Source organism: Poromitra crassiceps (genome assembly GCF_964638095.1).
Source record: "Poromitra crassiceps genome assembly, chromosome: 7".
NCBI classification, from domain to species: domain Eukaryota; kingdom Metazoa; phylum Chordata; class Actinopteri; order Beryciformes; family Melamphaidae; genus Poromitra; species Poromitra crassiceps.
The window spans coordinates 7967685-7990355 of NC_139628.1; the positions used below are offsets into that span (position 1 = coordinate 7967685).

General features: G+C 41.7%; 1 protein-coding gene across 1 annotated transcript; it reads left to right on the forward strand.

Annotated features, from left to right (window-relative positions):
* Positions 1–2254: 2254 nt before the first annotated feature.
* On the forward strand, positions 2255–11944 carry LOC310779392 (uncharacterized protein; the record flags this gene model as incomplete). Its single annotated transcript, XM_083639928.1, has 3 exons — positions 2255–2612; positions 5933–6083; positions 11926–11944. Exons 1-3 carry the CDS (start codon positions 2309–2311, stop codon positions 11942–11944), a joined length of 474 nt encoding a protein of 157 aa, XP_083496054.1. The 5' UTR covers positions 2255–2308.
* Between the last annotated feature and the right edge of the window lie 10727 nt (positions 11945–22671).

A 22671-nucleotide genomic window follows, 5' to 3' on the forward strand; every position in this document is an offset into this window, starting at 1 on the left:
TATTTTTAACACATTGAATGCCAGCCATGTTTTCATTCCTGTAGGTAAGTTGTGCCAGGGGTGTTTTTGACGATTCTGGCTCATTTTAGAAGAGCCGAGGATTCTTTTCTGTTAAGAATTCATGAACACCAATCATCTAAAAATAACTAATAGAATGTGTGCTTTCTCTGTCTAAAAGAGTTAGTTTGCAGAGTTAGTAGTTATGTAGATATTAGCCGTTGAGTACAGCATGGTTTCAGCGTCTGGAAATTTATTCAGAGATAAATGGCTTTTTGTGAAACAGTCACTTTAACCATTCATTTTTGGCATCAGTAAGACCGTCAGACATTCTAAACAATAGTTTTGAACAGTAATTTCCTCCATAACAACAGGAAACACCCCTCTCATTCAAACTCCTCCCTCCGTGTGTCTTCTCCTCCTTCCTCCTGGCTCTAACAGCGGGCGTGTCAGAAGCGCGTTGCTGCTGCCTGCCTGCCTGTCTGCCTGTCGGGCAAGACGAGTCTGAAATGGATTACTGTAAAATTGCGTCGCTATTTCCTTGAATGGCTTGCTCCCGCGGTGTGTGTGTGTGTGTGTGTGTGTGTGTGTGTGTGTGTGTGTGTGTGTGTGTGTGTGTGTGTGTTCGCGCGTTGCTGCGCGGCTCTGGGGGGAAGGGATCTCTGTCCGTTCTGTGTGTGTGTGTCCGGGCTTCTGACTGTAAAATCGCCAAGCCATTTCCGCGGGAGGCGGCTGCTTTTGTGGCTTTTGGGTCCCGTGGCTGTGACTTCTCTCGGTCTCTGTCGCCACTTAGTGGTCGGTAAAATAGATTACACACATGCTCTTGCTCCAAATAGTTATCTCGAAGATGTAAAAGGGGTTGATTGATGTCCCACTGTCAAAAAAAAAAAATGTTTATGTAAGACGAGTTAGTCCGTCCTTGGCACTTAAGCGCTGGATTATGTAAGACGAGTTAGGTCGTCTATGGCACTTAATGAGTTAATATACTATTTTATTAGTTGCCTGGTTTGCTCAGGAGTCACTGGAAAACATGATTATAACATTATAGCTGATACGTTAGTTGATTACGTTGATATTGTACATCTTCTGGTTTTTAGACATTTCAAATGCCAAATCTTATTCTGGCAATTGGGTTGCTTCATAATCGGGAGATATGTACAGGGTTTTCACTGTCTCTGGTGTCCAAAAATAATGTGTTTGATAGCTCCATATAGTCCCGTTTCAGTGTTAAATGCTTTACACGGACCTGCTTGCAGTTGCTGGCTCAGGCTGGGAGGCTGGCGCTTCTATCTACTAGGGATGTCACGATACCAGAAATTTAGTAGTCGATACCAATACCAGTGAAATTCCACGATTCTCTATCTCTATCTGGATGATGTAATCGTCACGATCCTCCTATGTTGTTCCATTTCACACCACGATGTGAAACAGAACAACATAGAAGGAGAAGATGTGAAGGAATTAATTGTCAACAAAAGGGGCGGCGAAAGCAGAACACCGTTGTCTGTAAACGTTACACAGAATTCGATGTGAGTGACTTTCAATTCATGTTAAGTTACGTAGATTGACAACGTGTTAACATGTGTTCTGTTAATAACGTTTCCATCACGAGCCCACAGTCTTCTGTGCCCGGGACATTAACGTTAATGTTAGACACCAATTTCACAAATACGGACGTCTGCAACGGGATACGGGGCAGCTCATTCACTGATTCACCTAACGCGTCGTTAACCCTACAACCCTGAAATACACGTTACCAAACTTTTTTTTTAGAAGAAGGCTGGCAACGCTAGGCTATGTCAACAAAATAAAACATCACCATGTCTGTAAATTACTGCTTGCAGTTACCTGTGTGCCTTGAAAATAAGGTGGTTCAAAATAAAGTGGTTAAATGCAACCTTTTTCTTCTCGTTTTTTTATTAATAAATAGGTGTAATTAAAATGATCAATTATTATCGATATTGACTGATGTGAAATATTTGATATCGATATACTTTTTAACTATATCGCCCAGCCCTAAGGCACATCTTGCATTTCACAGTGATGTTCTCCCTTCTACCATTTATGAGCTTCAAAACTATATTTAACGTTTGAATGATTGATGATCTGATTTTGTCAGAGCAGGTTCACATTTCAGCATGTGACTCTAAAGTTGAATCTTCTTGTGCCCCTCCAGGCCAGCAGGAGGCGCTCTGCTCTTTCTCTCTGCTTCACTCAACAAACACGAACCACGTTGACCCAGAAGACAGTCTCTGTTTCCTTTCCCGCTTGCTGTGAAGGCTGACGACGGGCTGCAGCAGAAAGGAGTAAGATGTGCAGTAGCAGCAGGGCCGGTCAGCTGCTGAGGCTGTGTGTACAGGAGCAGATCAGCGCTGCTGCTGAACACTTTCTGCTGCTGCTGGAAAAAGGGAAAGAAAGGGCTGAAATCCCGCCGGAGGAGCTGCGAGCGCTGCTCACCGAGCGGCTAACTGCGGCTGCGCAGGAGATTTTCGGGCTGTTTGAGAAAACCGTGGCGGAGTACGAAGACAAAGTTCAGCGGTCAGAGCAGGAGATCCACTGCCTGAGGAAGCTGCTCAATGTCCTGTTGAAACCCCAAGTGAAGCTGCACAGAGCAGGTTAGTCCGTCCGGACCGTAGCTAGGAGCAGCATCAAGCTACACACAATAAATAGGGATGACTTCCGGTCCTCGGGTACTCGAGTACTCGTTTGTAACGTCATTAGTCGAGTAGCGTTTCAGCTGTCTGGGTACTACTCGCCCCACCCCCCTCCCCTTTAAAAATGGTAGCTCTGCACACGACACCACAGGTGAATCTGTCGATACAGACAGAGACAACATGGCGCCGCATAAGAGCAACGTTTGGAAGTATTTTGACAGGAGGGACGACACGACTGTGCAGGTTATGTAATGCTAAACTAGCGTATCATAAACATACCAGTTCGATCCTTAACCACGTGCGTATAAAGCACTAGGAAAACGTCAACCTAACAGGCGCAGATGAAAAGCAGTCTCGCATTACCTCGTTTGCTAGCAGCAACAAACGCCGTTGTGATGCCGTCAAGGCAGAGAAGATTTCCCAGCTTGTGACGAAAATGGTGGCTGGAGATATGCTCCCGTTAAGCTTTGTGGAGGGGGGAGGCTTCCGTGAGTTAATGGCGTTTGTGGAGCCGGAGTACAAGCTGCCATCACGGAGAACAACAGCTACAAGGGTGGAGAAGATGTATGAGGGCACTGCAGCGAAACTGAGGGCTGATTTGGAAAGTGTTAATGCGGTGGTCATAACAACAGATTCGTGGACAGCTCTTACGACCGAGTCATATGTAACTGTGACTTGACACTTTAAAATAGGAATAGGAAATAGGCCTTCACTTTTTCCACAATTGTCTGCTCGAACAAAGCGTTAACGATCCAACCACCGGAGTTTACTGAGGTAGGCCAACAGCTGCCGAGCTAACGTCAGATCACTGTCATGGTCCTTCCACATTTATTTCCTCACAATAAGTGCTCCATGCAAAAACGCTAACGTTGTGTGAACAACCCCTAGACAGAATACTACCCCTGCTCTGTCATTATTATCATTGTAATAGATATTCTTACAGACATATGGCTAATGCGAAATAACTGCAAACTTGGGTTCTGCTTGTGACGTGTTTCCACACGGACATCCCACCCCCCCCTGGCGAGTACTCGATTACTCGTCCATAATGGAAGGAGAGTACTCGAGTATTTAAATTACTTAAAATGCCCATCCCTACTTCCGGCCACAGCTTTCAAAATAAAACCCTATAGATGAAAATATGTGTGGTGGCCTGCAGAAACCCTTCACATGTTGCTGCTGCACATTGTTGGTACATTGTTGAAAATGAGTTTTGCAGCTATTTTGAGATTTTGAGTGATTTGGGCCCAATCCCAATTACCTCCTTGGCCCTACCACTTAACCCCTTAACCCTCCCGTTTTGCGCGTTCATGTGGAGTGGTAGGGCTGTCCCAAATCGTTTTTGCCTCAGACCGAGGGTGAAGTGGGAGGGGTTAGTAGCCCTCGAAACTGAGATTTGAAGGACCCACACTCCAAACCAAGGGCTGAGAAGGAAATAGCTATTAATCCGCCAGAAATGAGCCAAAAGTTACAAAGGTTTATATCTGAGTTTCTGACATTCGAAGGAAGACCTTCATTTATTTGTGTAAGTTTTGGTTAGGTATTTTGCGACTATTTGATTTGATTTGATTTGCGCCCACTTCAAGCTGGGAACAGTCGCAGCAGCACCAGCCAGCCAGCATCTGCAAGCAGATCCGTGTAAAAAGCTTTAACACTAAAACATGACTATGGAGCTATAAAAGAGATTCTTTTTGGACACCCGACCCAGCGAAAACCACATGGGATAGTTTAATGTCCCAATTATGAAGCAACCCAATCGCCAGAATCAAATGTAAAAAAACAGAATATTATGTAGCTACAATATCAACTCAATCAATTTAATTTGAATAGGCTATACTATCCTATATAGGCTAGCCTATAATGTTATAATCATGTTTTCCAGTGACTCCTGAGCAAACCAGTCATCGAATAAAATAGTATAATTTAAATATTAATATGGTATCACAAATGTAATTAATTTCTGATATTATGCAATATGATGACTAATTGTGTATCTATGAGAATCTGCAGACTTCAATCAATCTGTTTGAACCAGAAATAGTTTATTATCACAGTTGGGCAAAACGATGAGGTAATGAGTGGTGTCCCATTTCCTAGGTGATTGTTCTCAATCCCTACCCCTTGTGGCTCTGTTCTGAAGGGTCAAAGTGAGGGACACTCAGAAACAACGGGTAAGGGTAAAAATAAGAATTGGGATTGGGCCTTGGTTTCCATAGTACATCATGGTGAATCATTATTTTCATAAAACAAATGAGAAAAAGGAGCTTTTTTGATATCAGGAGCAAGATGTAATCATGACGTATAGTACATAGGGCTGTGAGTCTTCACTGGCCTCACGATTCGATTCGATTACGATTCAGAGGGCTACGATTCGATAACGATTATCGATGCATCTCGATGCATCACTTTTTTTCCCCAATACATGATTTATTACTCACTTTCTTTTTTCTCACTGTGTGGCTACTTTTAAAATAAAAGTGCATTTAGAATTGCATTGTATTATGATCCATAATTAAAATAAACAACTGCATGTACTTCCATTATATTTTATTTGATTATTAAAATAAATAAATAATAATAATAATTTAATTATGGATTTTTAACATTTGTGAATCGATGCAGAATCGTGCAGGTCCGCATCGCGATGCATCTTATAATCGATTATTTTTGACACCCCTAATAGTACACGTGTACTGAAACAGTTTAATAAACAATGTACATCTTCAATTTAATAAGCAGGGGCACAAAACGTAATGTGTTTCAACCTTGCTGGTCTTCGTCAGGCTGTAATAGCTGGGTGTGGGCTTCCGCACCTACATAAAGAGCAATCGTGGCACACGGAAGAAGGGTGTGACGCAGCACATAACGTTTAAAAGAAAAGTGTGACGTTAAAAGATAGTTATACTAACTAGAAACATGATCATCCAGACACAGCATAGAAAAAAACACAAATGCAACAATAATACTATGTACAAGGGACAGTGGTGATATGTGCAGTGTAACTGAAAGGGGAGATACATATTACAACACTTTATAAAAAACATGATAGGTCAAACTCCTCCTTGAGTCCATGTGGTGCGAGCAAGACTTTTGTGTGAAAGGAATTAAATGGCCGTCCTACATAGACGCAGGTCCTAAAGATACGCCGGTTGAATTCAGTGATTGAAGCAATTAAACGCCGGGGCTATTAATTGAAGTTTTACAGTAATGGTAACAAGTTTAGGTTGACTTCATCCGTTTTCCTTAATGTGAATATGTCTGTATTTCATTTGTACCTCCAGACCTCCAGCAGCTGTTGGTCTGTAAAGAAGAGATTCCCCCTGAGCAGCAGGAGTGGAGCTCCAGTCTGGACCAGGAGGACCCGGAGCCCCCACACATTAAAGAGGAACAGGCAGAACTCTGGACCAGTCATGGCGGAGAGCAGCTTCAAGGGCCGGAGGAGGCCCATATCACCCAGGTCCCATTCACTCCTGTCCCTGTGAAGAGTGAAAATGATGAAGATAAACCTCAGTCCTCACAGCTTCATCAAAGCCAAACTGAGGAACAGATGAAAACAGAAGCTGAAGGAGAGGACTGTGGAATATCAGAACCAGCCAGGAACTTAGATCCAGCTAATGATTTACAACCAACTAGTGCTGGCAAGACTTCAGACTCTTCTGAACCGGAGACTGAAGACCATGGTGATGATAGGGTGGAAACTAGTGAAGCTCAGGCAGGATTAGACTCACAGAAAAACAGTGAAGTTCTTGAGAAGAAACACTTTAGTTGCTCATTTTGTGGTAAAATATGTAGTCATAAAGGAGACTTGAACAAACACATGAGAGTACATACAGGAGAGAAACAATTTAATTGCTCATTTTGTGGTAAAAGATTTGGTCATAAAGGAGACTTGAACAAACACATGAGAGTCCACACAGGAGAGAAACCATTTAATTGCTCAGTCTGTGGTAAAGGTTTTGGTCAAAAAGCAAACTTGAACACACACATGAGAGTCCACACGGGAGAGAAACCATTTAAGTGTTCGGTCTGTAGTAAATGTTTTTGTCAAAAAGGAGATTTGAAGACACACATGCGAGTCCACACGGGAGAGAAACCATTTAAATGCTCAGTCTGTGGTAACAGTTTTAGTCAAAAATCATACTTGAAGTTGCATAATAGAGTCCACACAGGAGAGACACCATTTAATTGCTCAGTCTGTGGTAAAAGTTGTAGCCAAAAAGAAGATTTGAACAGACACATGATAGTCCACACAGGAGAGAAAGCATTTAATTGCTCAGTCTGTGGTAAATGTTTTGGTCTTAAAGGACACTTGAAGACACACATGAGAGTCCACACACCAGAGGGCTGGACAATTCAATAGTCAGAATGATCATCATCATTGTCTTTCAGTAGAAACATATTGTGATACCATTGATGGAGTGATTGCCAGGCACACACAATTCTGTTCTGAGTGTTTCACAAACGTTTTTTTCTGGCAACCCATCGCAATAAATTGCTTGTCAACTATTTTGATGTACAAGCGATAAGTTTGTATGTGTATCCTTGATCATCTGTGTAGGAAGTAACCTTTAACATTATTTTACTTATCTATGTTTTTGTTTTCTTTATCACATGGAATAGCCCTCTAGTCTGCTTTGTCATGGTTTTATTAAAATATAGTCAGCGCTCCCTTTATTCCCAGTAACCTTGTATGTAAATGTGTATGTAGGTATGTGCATGTGTCTTGTTTTCACGTGTGCGCTACAAAAGTGTCCTTTTTATGTCCCATGTTTTGTCACCGATGTAAAATTCTGCTGCTTTTTCATTGTACTCTACTTCAGGGGTTTTCAAAGTCTGAGACTGTGGGCCTGAGACAGAGCTTGAGGACAAAGACCCCCCTCCCAGTTGGGTTGCTTAACGTTACCGTAGTTTCGCTAGATTCATGGATCACTATGGGATCGTGATTGTTATTTGAATCCCATAGACACTCAACAATTGAGACAAGATAGCCTGATATTGCTGTTTGACTTCAGACTAAAATGTCTTGTCTATAGGTATTTATTTGTTTCTGACTCTGGGAAAGTGGGAAAGACAGTTAAAAATCCCCCCAATCTGCTGTATCTCTGAACGATCTCTTTAACCAAATCATGCATATTCTATGTGATCTCCTTTCATTTGATAACTAATGTAATAAGAGTCCCCCTGGGGAAGCCCGCCTCCCACTTTGAAAACCTCTGCTCTACTACAAGCATGAATTAATAAAGCCAACGACCCAATTCACTATAGAGCTGAACAGTCACGTGACGTTTCTTGCCCTGGAAGAGTACCCAATTCATTTTCTCCATAGACATTTAAAAAAAATCCTTATACTGTATAATGAGTTTTAAGGCTGGAACCAAGCCAACCAGCGACCTACTGAATCATGACTGAACATAAACCATTTCACATACAAAACAAAACATAACAAAATAATAGAATTTCCGACTATTATTTTATCAGTCTTTTATTTTTTTGTTTTTGCTTCTGTCAGATCTGTTCAATCTTTGGGCTACTTTAAGCAATCTATAAAAAAACATCTCTACAGGCAAGCCTTTTTATAGATCGATCCTTGATTGTTTTTGTCTGATGCGTTTTTGCTGTTATTTCTCATTGTACTGTAAAGTTTTATTATTTTGCTTACTTTTGTTTGTGTGTGAAGCGCTTTGTAACCCTGCATTTTCAAAGGTGCTATATAAAGACTTAATTACTAACCTCAACACTCGATCCCACATAGCTACTATACAACATGCATCCAGAGTACATTCCAATGTACTACCTCAACCCTGTTCAGCCAACCATTTCCCACATTTACATTTAAAACTGCTACGACTGGCTAGTTTTTATTTCTACTGGAAGCCTATATTCCACACTGTTACTGCCATATAAAGATATTCTGCCCCGAACAGGTCTTAAAATACGTGGCCCTGCCCCGGCCTAGTAGAATAGCCATGAGCGTCTTTCACCAGTGTAAAATAATTCCTAAAATACTTTGGCTCATTACCTTGCAGGATTTTGTAAGTCTCAATTTCAACTGCCTTACTCTATTTTCTACTGTCAGCCACTTTAATTTCTTAAATTCAGGAGGCCCAACATGTGGGACTATAATCTAATACCACCCTGATTATTTTATTTTGACCTGTTTGAAGTTTAGTTTTTGTTCCCCTGGGGGTGCTGCTGTACCATGAGGAAAGGTAGTCAAAGTGAGGCTGTATCAAAACTGAAGCCAATATTTTCCACGTTTCCTGATTCATGAGAAAGGCCTTACGTGCCAGGTATTAGATTTTCTGGTTAGCCTTCATAATAACGTTGTCCCATAATCTCACAGCCTAAGTATTTAACACGTGTTTTGGCTGCAATCTGAGTGTCACCTACTGCAATGTTGAGCTCTGAGGCCCGGCTGCATGTATACTTTTCCTAACGGGGTTTAGATGACACCACGAAACCAGATTTAACCACGACCATACCCTAACCGATATTTTGCAAAATAACTCCGGAGTTAGTGTTATCGATTCCTATATTTGATTATCTTTGAACAAAGAATTTGATTGAGAGGATATGAGGATGTTATTTTTATTAATTTTTTCTCTCCCATTTTGTAAGACAGTAGATTCTTGGCATTACTGCCACCAACTGGTATGGAGTGTGGCTCCATACCAGTTGGTGGCAGTAATGCCAACCGCCAATACATCATTTGTATTGTATAGCTTCATTTAAATGCTTAGTTTATTGGTTTAATGTGAAAAATAATTCGTTTTCAATCGCCTCCGCCTGCTCTATAATTGTGCAGTATCGTTCTTTTATTTTGAAAAACCTCACCGGAACTTCTTGTATTCGCTAGCTCTCCTAGCGGAAGGTGACGGGGGCCTACTACTTCCCGATGTTTTTCCTTTTAAAAGGCTAGTTAGCAACGTTTATTATAACCAACAGAACACTCTGTATGAATGATACTATCACGAATATATAAACTGGAGGCAGAAGAAGAAGCTCCTCTTTCTCTTATGGACCCAGAGGAATGGTTTAGCTGTGAAGCTAACGTTAGCTGTGAAGCTAACATTACAATGGTTTAGCTGTGAAGCTATCAGAGCGAACTAGCTACAGCGTTTGTCAGTTGAGGAGGAAAAGATGCTGTCACTGTGTGAAAATGTGTACAGTCCAGAAGCAGAGAGCAGTGGCAACGCAGCGACTAACTGAAGAGGAAGCACGTTATGGTTGGTGACATTTAAATGTTATTTTCACATAGTCACTTGACAGTCACACACACACACACACAATGTTTATGTTGGCCCCTTTCAGGCTTTCTTCTGCCAGAAAGGGATGAAGAAGAGCAGAGGAATCGCGATACTTCAAACATGTTTCATTGCATTTTTATTTTTGTTATTGATTATTATTGTTAGGTATTAAGTATTATTGTAAGTAAAAAAAAATATATGTTTAGGGTTAGGGTTTTAACCACGACCAAACCCTATCCAAATGTTTGTACTTGCCTAACCAAACATAATGTGAGCACGTTTGTTTTTCCAAGTTTGAAAATGTAAAAAAAAAAAGTAGCTTTCAATCAAACCCTTAACTTTGAATATAATTGAATGAATTCAAGTCAATTAAAGTTTGTTCAAATATGTTCTATATCTCGGAATCCTCCCTGATGGACTCGGCAGAAGTGACACATACATTTTGAAGATACTTATAGCCGCAAGCAAGAAATCAATAACCAAATGCTGACAGAAGAATCCCCCCACCATTGCCCTCTTTATCAATACAGTTAACTCTATCCGCTCAATGGAAAAGATGACCTTCTCTCTCCGACTCCAAAAAGAGAAGGGGGACAGACATTGGGAAAAATGGGAATATTAGCTACTACAACCTAGATGTCTAATAAGTTAACAGTCATCCCCTATCTTGGTCTTGTCTCTGTTTATTAGAACTTTGTTATTATTGTGAATCGCTCCTGCATCTTAATTTTGATTTTAACCCTTTCATTTTTAATTTTCTATTCTGTTTTTTTTATTTCAATGAGTGAATTGTAAGGTCCTAGACTCCACCTGTTAGATGTCCGTATTAAAAAAAAAAAAAAAAAAAGTGTAAAAAAAAAGAAAAGAAAAAGGCAGCCCTGCTGCACACATTGCGATAGCCAGCACATCTTCGAAGGGTAAGCGTAGCCCCCCTCCGTTCCTCTCCAAAACAGCATCACATAATGTCAATATCGGAAATGCTCCCCTGCCCGTCTCCGACGTCCGATCGCAGATCAGAACAATCTCCTTACGGAAGCCAGTAATATGGTCGGGGGTGTTAAAATGATATTCCTGCGTGAAACGACCGTTTAAAAACAGTGTTTCGACAGCCTGTGCTGAATTTAGGACAGGAGGAACGTCCCAGCGCCGCCAGGAACCGTGGGAGTTTGAGTATTTCATGACATGTTTTGCTTCCAAGGTGCGCTGGATTTGATCACTGTGCCGCCGTATCCATGTGACTGCAATGTTGTTTGCTCGCCGCGTGCAAGCAGTGCACCATGATGGTAAGATCAAACTAGGGATGCACGATATTTCAGCAATCATATCGGTATCGGCCGATATTAGTAATTTTTTAACATATCGGCATCGGTCCGATGTTACAATGTTAATATCGGTTATCGGTATCAGCCAAAATGTTCACATTGAGAGGAAACAATGAGGTAAATCTATGATTTATGGGCTTTTCCCAATGTTTGGAAATGTGTTTACATGTGTTTTTCAGTATGTAATTTTTTTTATTATCATAGAAATGTGTTTTTATACAGATCATATCGACATCGGTAAATATCGGTTATCGGCCATAACAGCAATGTTAATATCGGTTATCGGTATCGGCCAAAATTTTCATATCGGTGCATCCCTAGATCAAACACACAGTGATGTAAATTCAGCACAGGCTGACGTCAGCTTAGTTAAAATTGGCTAAGTGGGTGGCGGTGTGGCGGCGGTGTCTGTCACGATTGTGATGTCATCAGTGATATCAGTGGTGTCACTTGAGCACAATTGTGATGTCATCAAGTGATGTCACTCAATGTCATCCTTCCTGGCTGAGGGTTTATAAGTGGTGGGAGTATAAGTAGAGGACAAGTCACGCATGATGCATCATCTCCAGAGTCTCCACCCTAGGAATCGTTCCTAGTAGGCTATTATAAAATTGCCTAGGTGGACGGGCCGGCCGCGGGCTGTGTAAGTCACGATTTCTGTCATGTTTTGTGTCACGAAAGTGGCTATGCGTGCTCAATTCCTAGGGTGGAGACTCTGGAGTAGAACGGGTGCTGGAGATGATGCAGCACTTGTCCTCTTCTCCCTATAGAGAGGCAAAGTGACCGCCTACTTCCTGCCTCAGCACCGTACCAGAGATCTTCATCCGCCATTTATTTTCCCATACACATTTCGTAAAATGCGTATAAAAATAGTTTTACTGGTTCAAACCAAACGGTTCAGATATATTTAGAAACAGGAGAGATCGCATAAAATTTCACTGGGACCAAAACATGAAAAAAAATGCGGGTTTAAAGAAAATGTTTTTTGTCTGAGTGAAATGTTCTATGGTCTCTCACGATTATAGCGTTAGCTGAACCGTTGGGTTCAACAAAGTACAACTATTTTATAAGCATTTTCTGAAATGTCTATGGGAAAATAAATGGCGGATGAAAATCTCTGGTACAGTGCTGAAGCAGGAAGTGACGTTCCACTTTGCCTCTCTATACTCCCACCACTTACTAGAGAGAGAGAATAGATAGATGGATGGATGCATGGAGGGGAGATTAGTCCTGCAGTAATGTAAGGGTGTATTCACACCTATCTCGTTTGGAGCAGTTGTTCCGAAACAGAGAGCATTTTCCCCCTTGGTGCGGTTGGTTTGGGGGAGTGTGAACACAGCAATCGCACTCGGATGCGGGACAAAACAAGCGGACCGAGATCACCAAGAAAGGGTGGTCTCGGCCCGCTTTAAACTAATTCTGGTGCGGTTCGTTTGTGGTGAGAACGTGATCCGACCTCGATCCGCCACAACTGCAGGAAACAGTGCGCATTTTTGGATAAACCAGCTGCCGTAGCTGCAAACAAGTTAGAAGTTACCGATATCTAAGTATACAAAAGAGGTCCTGACTTAAAGTCGAACTGAACCCGTTCGTCGCGTGCGTCGCAGTCCGTTTCAGACTGAAAACATAACTTGTCCGAGATCACAGGTTGAGAGGCGGGTCATAGTAGTATGTCGATGATTTTATTTGACAATTCTGGAGACTGGATTTGGCTTTAGCCAATCCTGGCGTGTTCCGCCTCCAAATCGAGTGGGATTCAGCGTGTTGTGGCGCTCTCCTCGGGAAGAGCCTGCTGACGCGAGGTTAGTGGCTGAGTGGAGCTCAGTGAGCCGCAGGCAGCCAGCTGCCTTCGTGTTGCCGAGCGGAGAGTGCAGCCTGTCGGCCTGGAATCTCCGAGGTTCGACCCCTGACAACCAGGCTCTCAAGCGCGCGCCTTTTACGCTATTTCTGTAAATACGATATTCCTGGAATGCGTGTTTTAACGAGCCATTTACATTTCTTTGCATTCTTAGACATTATCGTTTTTGTTTTTTGTTCATGTTTCATACAATTGGCCAAGTTAGTAGTTCGTTTATGGGATAGGAATTCTGCAGGATGACAGGCACTAGGCGCCATTTTCTACTTCATTTGGAAGAGAAAATTATCCTGAAATGAAGATTTGATTGACAGCTGCCATGTCGTGATATGATTGGTTGAAATGGGGTAGAAATTTGATAGTACTAGGTGACGTCAGCAAACTGTAGATTACTGTTATGAATGAAATCTTGAAAAATGAACTTTTGATGTGAAAAAGTGTTTTATTAGATTAGATGTTAGATGTTTGTGATTTTTTTTGGCATACATTATTAAATAGGTGCACTGCATACCCAGGTATTTGAGAAAAGTCATTTTTGGGTTCAGCTCAACTTTAAGTTATTTTCTTGAGGTTTGTACGTTTGCCATTAAGCAAGTGAGCTTATTGTCTCTTATTCAAAGAGAGAAAGAAGTCTAAAGAAAGCCTAACAACAGTATTCTACAGCCATAATATGCGTCTGTATTTCTGCTTTTACCCAAACGCCAGCTCCAGTAAAGATGGCTCTTCCAGAAAGCAGACAGCTTCCTACAGGAGGAACGGAGGAACCCACAGGATGCAGGAGTATCTGGACAGTACATGAAGGCTTACTGCTGAAAAGTGCTCAAGAAGAGGTGCCAGACTCTCCAGGCCTGTGTGGTAATCATCACATCATTCCCTTTACTTAAAGTCCCTGGAAACCAGAAATATTTTTTTATTATTTAGCATTTTGAGTTCATCACATCACAGGAACCTATGTTAATAAGCCACCAGCCAAATTTGAACGATGATGAACGTCGCAAAGTATATAAATTTAGGTTTGACAGTCATGGCAAAAGTCATGAGAATCAATTCGATTTTAGAGTGTATTTTCTCCCGCGGACTGTGTGGGCGTGTCCCGTCTGCAGCAGGTCTCCTCCTCCGAGAGAGAGAGAGAGAGAGGGAAACGGAGAGAGAGAGAGAGAGAGAGAAGTAAAGAGAGATGGAGTGTGTGTGTGTTTGCGCGTTGCTCGGCGCATAGCCTACTGACAGAGAGGAAGAGATCTCTGCCGCTGCGAGTGCACAGCGCTACTGTGTGTGTGTGTGTCAGTGTGTGTGTGTGCGCGTGTGTCGTGTGATTCGATTAAATCTTATGACGTGATAAGATCATGCATTTTAGCACCGCGCGCACCGCTCTCTTCAATGAGGAAATGGAAATCCAGACCTTGTAGAAAAGTGTCGATTTTTGGGGTTAGGGTTGAAAGTAATGTCAACTACTTTCTGAGGCACACAATTACTCACATAAGACCCTAAATTTAATAGTTAGAAGGTTTTTGTGGATTTTGGTTTCCAGGGACTTTAAACAGCAGTAATAGAAGTTCAGTTCAGGGGCTCACCTGGTAGAATGTGTACCATTGAGGCTTAAGCCCAATTTATGCTTTTTGTCTATCGACACTTTTGAAACCATCACCGACATAAATGAGGGCTTGAGTCGACACTTTCAAGTGTCGGCGAGAGGTGTCTGCTACCTAGTGAAATGTCTAGTGTCGCTGACTACGTCACATAGTGTCGCGCAAGTCTGATTGGCTATATAGACGGCACGCGCGCATGACTTCCTTCTTTTGGTTTTCGCTGAAATGAAATGAATGAACGTGTCCCCGCTATTTTTATCAGCATGTCCTTGATGTATGACTTTGTGAAAATCAACAAAGAACAGTCGTTAACTCATTGAGTGCCAGCCACTTTTGGAGAACGGACGCTCCCAGTGCCAGAGTTTCAGAGCGTTTTCAGTGATTTCTCGAGGCCCACAGAATATTGTGTGATATTACTATGTAAACACCGAACACGCACAAAGAACGATGAGACTCTATTGTATCAGCAGCAAAAAAAAGTTTATTGATATCATTTTCCGTTCTTTAGTTATCAGCCGGAGAAGATAGGTCAAAAACAGCAAATACAGCCGTTTCCATCTAGAACAGGGGTCACCAACCTTTTTGAGGTCGAGGGCTACCTGAAGGGTAGAGAGTCATGTCGGGGGCTACCTGTTGAAATTTGCTCGATTTACCTTCAAATAATGAGTATTATGCATTTAATCGAGACATACACTCTTTTCTTTCACTGTTGTGAAGAAGAACTCTTCCTCCCACTCCTCTTGAAATTGGTAATGTTTTTTCTTTCACTTTTCTGCCATTGTTCTTGCGTTCCATCATTTAGCTTAGCCGACTGATATAATCATTGGCAGCTGGCAGTCGCACTGTCGCAGAGTGAATGACGTAGTGACGTAACGTAAAACTAAACTTTGACCCCAGCCCAGGCGGATCAAAATAGTTAATCAATAATTAATTATACACAGACAATAAATTATACACAGACAATAAACGTTTTTAAAACGTATGCATTGTTAAACAAATTATTTTCTACATTTGTGTGTTATTGTGGGAAGGGAGGAGAAAAACAAATAAAAAATTAATTTTTCTGATTATATTTTTTTGTTTCGTTTTTTTGTTTTTTCTTTCTTTCCCCTGTGGCTGAGCCTGTTTGTCTGTTTTGTCTTGTTTGTGTAAAAAAAAAAAAAAAAATTTTTTTTTTTTTTTTTTTTACATTTTCCTGAACGTGGCTTGCGGGCGACTGGTTGGCTACCACTGATCTAGAAGCTGAGATATTGAGCCTTTTGTGAAATATAGCATTTCAAGCAAATCACTGACTCTGAAGCTAATATTTTCTGACCTGAAACATCTGAACAGTAATTTCCTTCAATATAACAGCACCCCCACCCCCCTCTACTGCAAACTCCTCCTCCGTGGGTGTGTCTCTGGTGGCTCTGCTCGCTCTGAGTGCTGCTTGTGTCAGGCGAGTCTCTGCTGCCTGGATGGCGGCCGCTCGTCGGGGCAGTCTGGATCGGGCTCGCTCGTTTCTGGGGTTTCGGTTGTGAGCTGGGATGAAGCTGCGTCCGATTCTGGGCTTTCTGGGCTTTCTGCTGCGCGTTTCAAAGTGTGCTGCACCCAGAGTCTATTTTCGGAGCCCCCCACCGTTGTGCGCCGGCTCCCAGCGCGACAGCGAAAATCCTAACCATTCTCATGAGAATGGTTTCATCACGGCTTTTTCTGCTGTTTTTACTCAACTTTCTCTAATCTGGAGAGCACTGTCGCCACCTAATGGGTCGGTAAAATAGGTTATACACATTCAACATGCCCCAATATTTTACAGGAGATATATTAGGCTTTGATCCACGTCCCACCGCCAAAAAACGCAATTGACTACAATCGTCGTCATTGGCACTCTACGTTACTAAAGCAATTGACGACGATTGTTGTCATTGGCACTCAATGAGTTAATATGCGGCTGCAGCCAAGTAGGCTACGTTACATCTTGCCGAGGAGCGAAGCATAAATGCAGCAACATGAACGACACTTTCTTTTTCGTCTGCGACCATGTGCTGAGCGACACTTTCTAAAATGTATAAATTAAGCTTTAGTCCTTCACGACCCGGGTTCGAACCTGATCTGCGGTCATTGTCCTCCCCTCTCTGCTTTCCTGTCGCTGTCTAAGACTTTACTGTCCTATCGAATAATAATGTCAAAAAAGCCCCCAAAAAATAATCTTAACACGTTCACTGCCAATGACGTGTTTTTACGTCAAACAAAATCCAACGGTTGACTGCCAATGACGTGTTTTTACGTAAAAAAAAATCGATTTTTTTTTTTTGACGGTGGGACGTTGATCTAACCCTTTTACGTCTCCCATACCAGTATTGGAGGTATTGAATGTGTATAATCTATTTTACCGACCCACTGAGTGGCGACATGTCTCTCCACAGTAGAAAGAGGCGAGCCAAAACTGGAGGGAAAAGCGCGAGGAAGCCGTTTTCATACTGTAAAATTGATGGCGAAAACGCTTTCACTTTCGCGCTGACGCACAGCGGTGGCAACGGTGGGGGGTTCCAAGAATAGACCCACACACACTTTGAAACACGCACCATAAATAAGCCCAGAATCGCAAGAGCTTCATCAGAGCTCTCAACCGGACCGCCAAGAAACGAGCGAAACCCATCCAGCGAGCCCCATCCAGACTGCCAGGCAGCAGCCAGGGAGCAGCAACTCGTTTGTCACAGACCCGCTGCAGAGCCAAGGAGGGCGGAGGAGAACGCCCACGGAGGGAGGAGTTGGAAGCAGAGGGGGGTTTCCTGCTGTTATGGAGGAAATTACTGTTCAAAACTATTGTTTAGATGTCTGACGTCTTACTGATGCCAAAAATGAATGGTTAAAGTGACTGTTCTATCGAATTTCACAAAAAGCCGTTTATCTCAGAATAATTTTTCAGACTCTGAAACCATGCTGTATTCAACTGCTAATGCTTACATAACTACTAACTCTACAAACTAACTCTTTTAGACAGAGAAAGCACACATTCTATTAGTTCTTTTGAGATATTGTGTGTTCACAAAATCTTAGCAGAAAAGAATCCTCGGGTCTTGAAAGATGAGCCAGAATCCTCAAAAAAAACCTCTGGCAGAACCTACCTACAGTAAAAAAAAAACGGCTGGCAGTGAATGTGTTAACAAGAAAAAGATGAGTTCAGTTCCAGAGATTTGTGTATTGTGTGTATTGAGGAGATTAGGGATGGGCATTTTAAAGGCCCTGGAAACCATCACATCATATAAATATTTGTTATTAACCTCCCAGTCAAATCTGAATTGAATGTCGCCAAGTATATAAAATTAGGTTTTAAAATGAGCAGCCATTCTCTATGCTCTCAATGCTATTATCTGCTTGTGTGTGCATGTACACACACTAGGGCTGCACGATATTGGGAAAAACGTACATTGCGATATTTCCCCCACCTGCGATATGAAAAATACAGGGATTTTCACCAGATTACCACAATAGCTCTATTTTAAAGAAAGTAATACTTCTAGAATGATTGGAGTGATTTTGTAGAGGAGTCCATCTGATTTTGGAGGGGAAATCAGGTATTTTAATAGTGTGTTTCTCAACCACTGGGCTGTGGCCTATGCCACTGGTAGGCCTCAGAGCGCAATCTATAGTGGCCTCTAACATCACAATATCAGAATGATAGCCCATTGATTTGGGAAGGTGGTCTTCGGAAATGTTTAACAATCAGAAGTGGGCCTTGAATTACAAAAGGTTGAGCTCCCATGTACACTCTGAGTGGTTGACTTACCATGACACCATTCTCTTCTCATTCTGATAATACTCTTCAGTCAATCCAGGCTAAAGTCAATGATCTAACATGTTATGATAATAATGCATGTTGCTTACCCTAAAATAAGGGGGTTCATCTTTGAATGAAGAAGGGTGGCATCTAGAAGGGATCCAGGATATTACAGGAGGCTATATCTCTGTACTCTTGGTTAAAAACAGAGCAGTAAATGAAGGAAGCTTCATTATTACACTAAGGAATATTAACACAAGTGACAAAATAGGTAATTTGACATTTTATTCCAAACTTAAACCCTCTTTTTTGCAAATAGCAACAAAGTAAACATATTTAAACAGAATTCTCAAAATAAAAATAAGGGCAGCTATAAAACAGCCCCTGAGGGGTTTTACAAACCTCTTTTTTTGCAAATAGCAGCAAAGTACAGTACAGTAGTAAACATATTGTAAACAGAATTCTCAAAATAAAAATGAGGGCAGCTATACAACAGCCCCCTGGCCTGAGAGTGGTTTACAAAAATACAACTTAAAATATATATATTGTTATAAAACAAATGATTTGTAACAAGCCAAATTGAACTCCAAACCCTGAACCATTCTGTTTACAAACTTTGTTGTTACTTTTTTAATCAGATTTTCTTAGCAAAAGTGTAAACAAAACAGTGAAACAGACAGTGCAAACAAAACAAAGTGTTGTTGGCCATCATCACTAAACAAATATAAATGAAATTAAACTTTAACTTCAATTGTATAAAATCGTGTTGCTTGTCTAATTTAGTCAAAATATAATAATTTGACTTTTTAAGCATCTGTATGCATTGCTCACTCAAGTAGGAGTGGGCTATAAATGGGTCATTTTTTGTTTTGCTTAGGTCTCAGTTTTTTTGTATTCCATTTGCCCTATCTCAACATGAAATGACAAAATCTTTGGCTTCAGGTCCAAGAAAAAAGTGTGCAGGGCACAAATCCAAGATGACCACCGTTTTCCCTGAAAAATCACATTTCTAGCCATAACTTTGTCATTTTTGGGTCTTTTTACTTGGTTGTGGTGTCTAACCCTATGTTTTGGGGGTCAAGCAATCTATTTATGCATCTAGAAGTAGTCACAAACCATCATATATTGAGTTAATACATACTTTTGACCAAATTTACCCTTCTTTACCTCAATTTTGAACCATGCCCGTAGACCTAATATTTATTGGTAAATTATAGAAAAAACAGATTAAATTTGACATACCATAATAATATTAATAGGAACCCTACACTGCTAATTATTACCAACATTTCACAACATTTAACTTATTTCACTACAAAATACTGTATGGTGAATTTTATTGTGAAATAGGCCATCCGCTGTCATAAGTCAACATTACTGTAATCACATGAGGGAGATGGGAAGACAACATCCCTAGCAGAACAGTTTGACTTGATTCTAGAGGAAGCTAGGGTACACAAGTATTTTAGCCTCTACAAAGAGAGATGCTTTACTAGACTTGGATACGAGGCAGGTGCAGTCTATGATTGCATTCCCTACATCAAACGGCTACTTGAGACACTGCTAAATAATCTTCTTGATCGAGCATGCAACATTTACCTTGAGAATGACTTCATAATAGCAGGATTCAAAGCACTTGCTAATTTTACGTACAGGGTGACAATGCCCTTCCTCAACTGCGTTGAGATAGCAAGCCAGGATTTGCTGGTTGACATGCTTCCCAAGCTCTGCAGTGACCTTGCTGACAGCTGAGAGCCTAAAAATGTAAAAATGGAAGACAATGCTGCACAAAGTGATCTCGGTCACCTTCTTCTTGGAGAGATGTGTCTCCAGGCCGTGAAAGGAGTAGAATTGCAGCACAAACATGAGTATTAGGATGCAGACCAATGGAAAAACCTGCCCACAAACAACCTGAATGCAGAGAGGTACTTGGCCAAGTGTGGATATCTTGCTTCCCAGTCAGCCCAACACTCAAATAGGATGTTCAAGGCAAAGGGGATCAAAGATGACCTTTATGCTAACAGATAGACATGGCAGTGAAGTTGAGTGGTCAACCACAGCTGTCCTTAAACACCTAGATGCAATGGAGGTGACATGGAGTAACAAACAGAAAGAGAAGAAGAAACAGGTTGAGAGAGAACCTGCAAAAGAAAGTGAGGGCCAATGATTTTGTTGAAAACTTCTTGTGAAGTGCAAAGAACATGGAGGGCCTGTTACATCTGTCACTACTCAATGAAGTGAAGGCACTTGTCCTTATGAAGTCACCTGAGCTGAAGGCTTACTTGAGGTAAGAGATCCAATACCAGAGAGTTATCAGAGAAAGAGATGATTGAGAACCTAATTGTGCTCCTCGGGGATGATTACCAAGCTGAGGTGGTATTTACTTGTGAGGAGGAGGAGCCAGAAAGGCAGAGGGGATCTCTCAGGAAGAACCTATGCTCCAGCCCAACCAATTACTTGCTGTCATTTGGGATGAGGGTATATTGGGTTTTACCTGGATGATAATGGGGATGGAACCTTCCGTGTGGATCACCTGATGCACGTTGGTACCGGAGATTAAATTTGGCAGCGACCACCTGGCACTGATGACATCCAGGACACTATCGGGCAGCAGATTGTGCCTGTGGCAGTTTCAAGAGCCTGGGACTTTATAGGAGAAAACTGTTATGTTTTAAGCAATGCCCCTGAAATTGAACATATGTTTAGTGAACTATGCTAATTAAGGTGAAAAAATAGGTAAATTTGGTCAAAAAAGGTATTAACTCAATATCTGATGGTTTGTAACTATTTCTAGATGCATAAATAGATTGCTTGACCCCAAAAACATAGGGTTAGACACTAAAACCAAGTAAAAAGACCCAGAAATGACAAAGTTATGGCTAAAAATGTGATTTTTCAGGGAAAACGGTGGTCATCTAGGATTTGTGCCCTGCACACTTTTTTCTTGAACCCCAGGTCAAATTTTTTTTCATTTCATGTTGAGATAGGTCAAATGGAATAAAAAAAAACTGAGACCTAATAAAAATGACCAAAAAAGTGTTTTTGACCTCTGTATAGCCCACTCCTAACTCAAGCTTAGAGGTTTTTGGCCAAGAATACCAGTCTATCCACCATTGCAGGCTTGAGACAGGAACGTTTGCAAGTGACGATGTTGCCGCTTGCACTGAAAAGCCTCTCTGAGGGGCAGCTGGTGGCAGGGATGCACAGATACTTGCGGGCAAGCTTGGCGAGTCGTGGAAAGCTTACTTTGTGTGTTTTCCACCATGCAAGTAGATCTTCCTCCTCATCTATGGTAGGTGTTAGCAGGTAGTTGTTTAACTCTGCTTCCACAGCATCCTTAAGGGGCAGAGTCAGAGAGGATTCACCCTGTGCTGCATCTGCTGCTCTCTTTTTAAAGAAACTTCCCAAGGACTTCTTGGCTTTCTTTGCCTGGGACGTGCCAGCAACTGTGGGGTCCACTTCAGTGCTGCAGCTTGATGTCTCCTGGCATTCCATCATCTCTGATGTCACTCTGGCCTTGATTTTGGGCTTGTCGTCTGTATAGATAAAATCCATCTTGAACCGGGGGTCCAAGCAAGATGCCACATCTAGCAGCTCCAGAGTAGCCTCATCCTCATATTTCTCATTGATGTAGTCCAACATCTCGTTCTTCAACCTCTGGGTCAGGTCTGTGTCTTCCTCTTGCATTAACAGCATTGAACTGTTGAATAGGTGAAGAACTGGCTTCACATAGGAGACACTAACGTAGTCTTCCCCTGAAAGTGCATCAGTGAATTCCAGCACAGGGCCCAGTGCCTTGCTGACAGATTCCAGGACATCTATATCTTGCCAGGTTGGAATGAGATGGCGCGCCTTCTTATCTGCAGACAGGACCTCAGTTATAGCCTTCTGCTGCTCCAGTATCCTGCTGATCATCTCCTGTCTGGAACCCCATCTTGTTTGGCATTCTGATACGAGGGCATGTGTTGGTAGTTTGTGTTTCTCCTGGGCTTCTTCAAAAGCATGTCTGGCCTTCCAGCTGTGAGAGAAGTGAGCCACCAGCTTCTTGCACACACCTGTAGCACGGTTGATGCGATCATCCTTTTTCACTGCGTTTTCTAAGGGAGGGTGGGAAATAGACATTAAATATACACATTCATATTTGAAACAATAAAGTACTCATTTGTGTTTTTGCAACTGATTAAACTATACAGTAGATTATTTAAAGATTACATATATAGTTTCTGCATGCTTTGCTCTCTGTTGCCCCC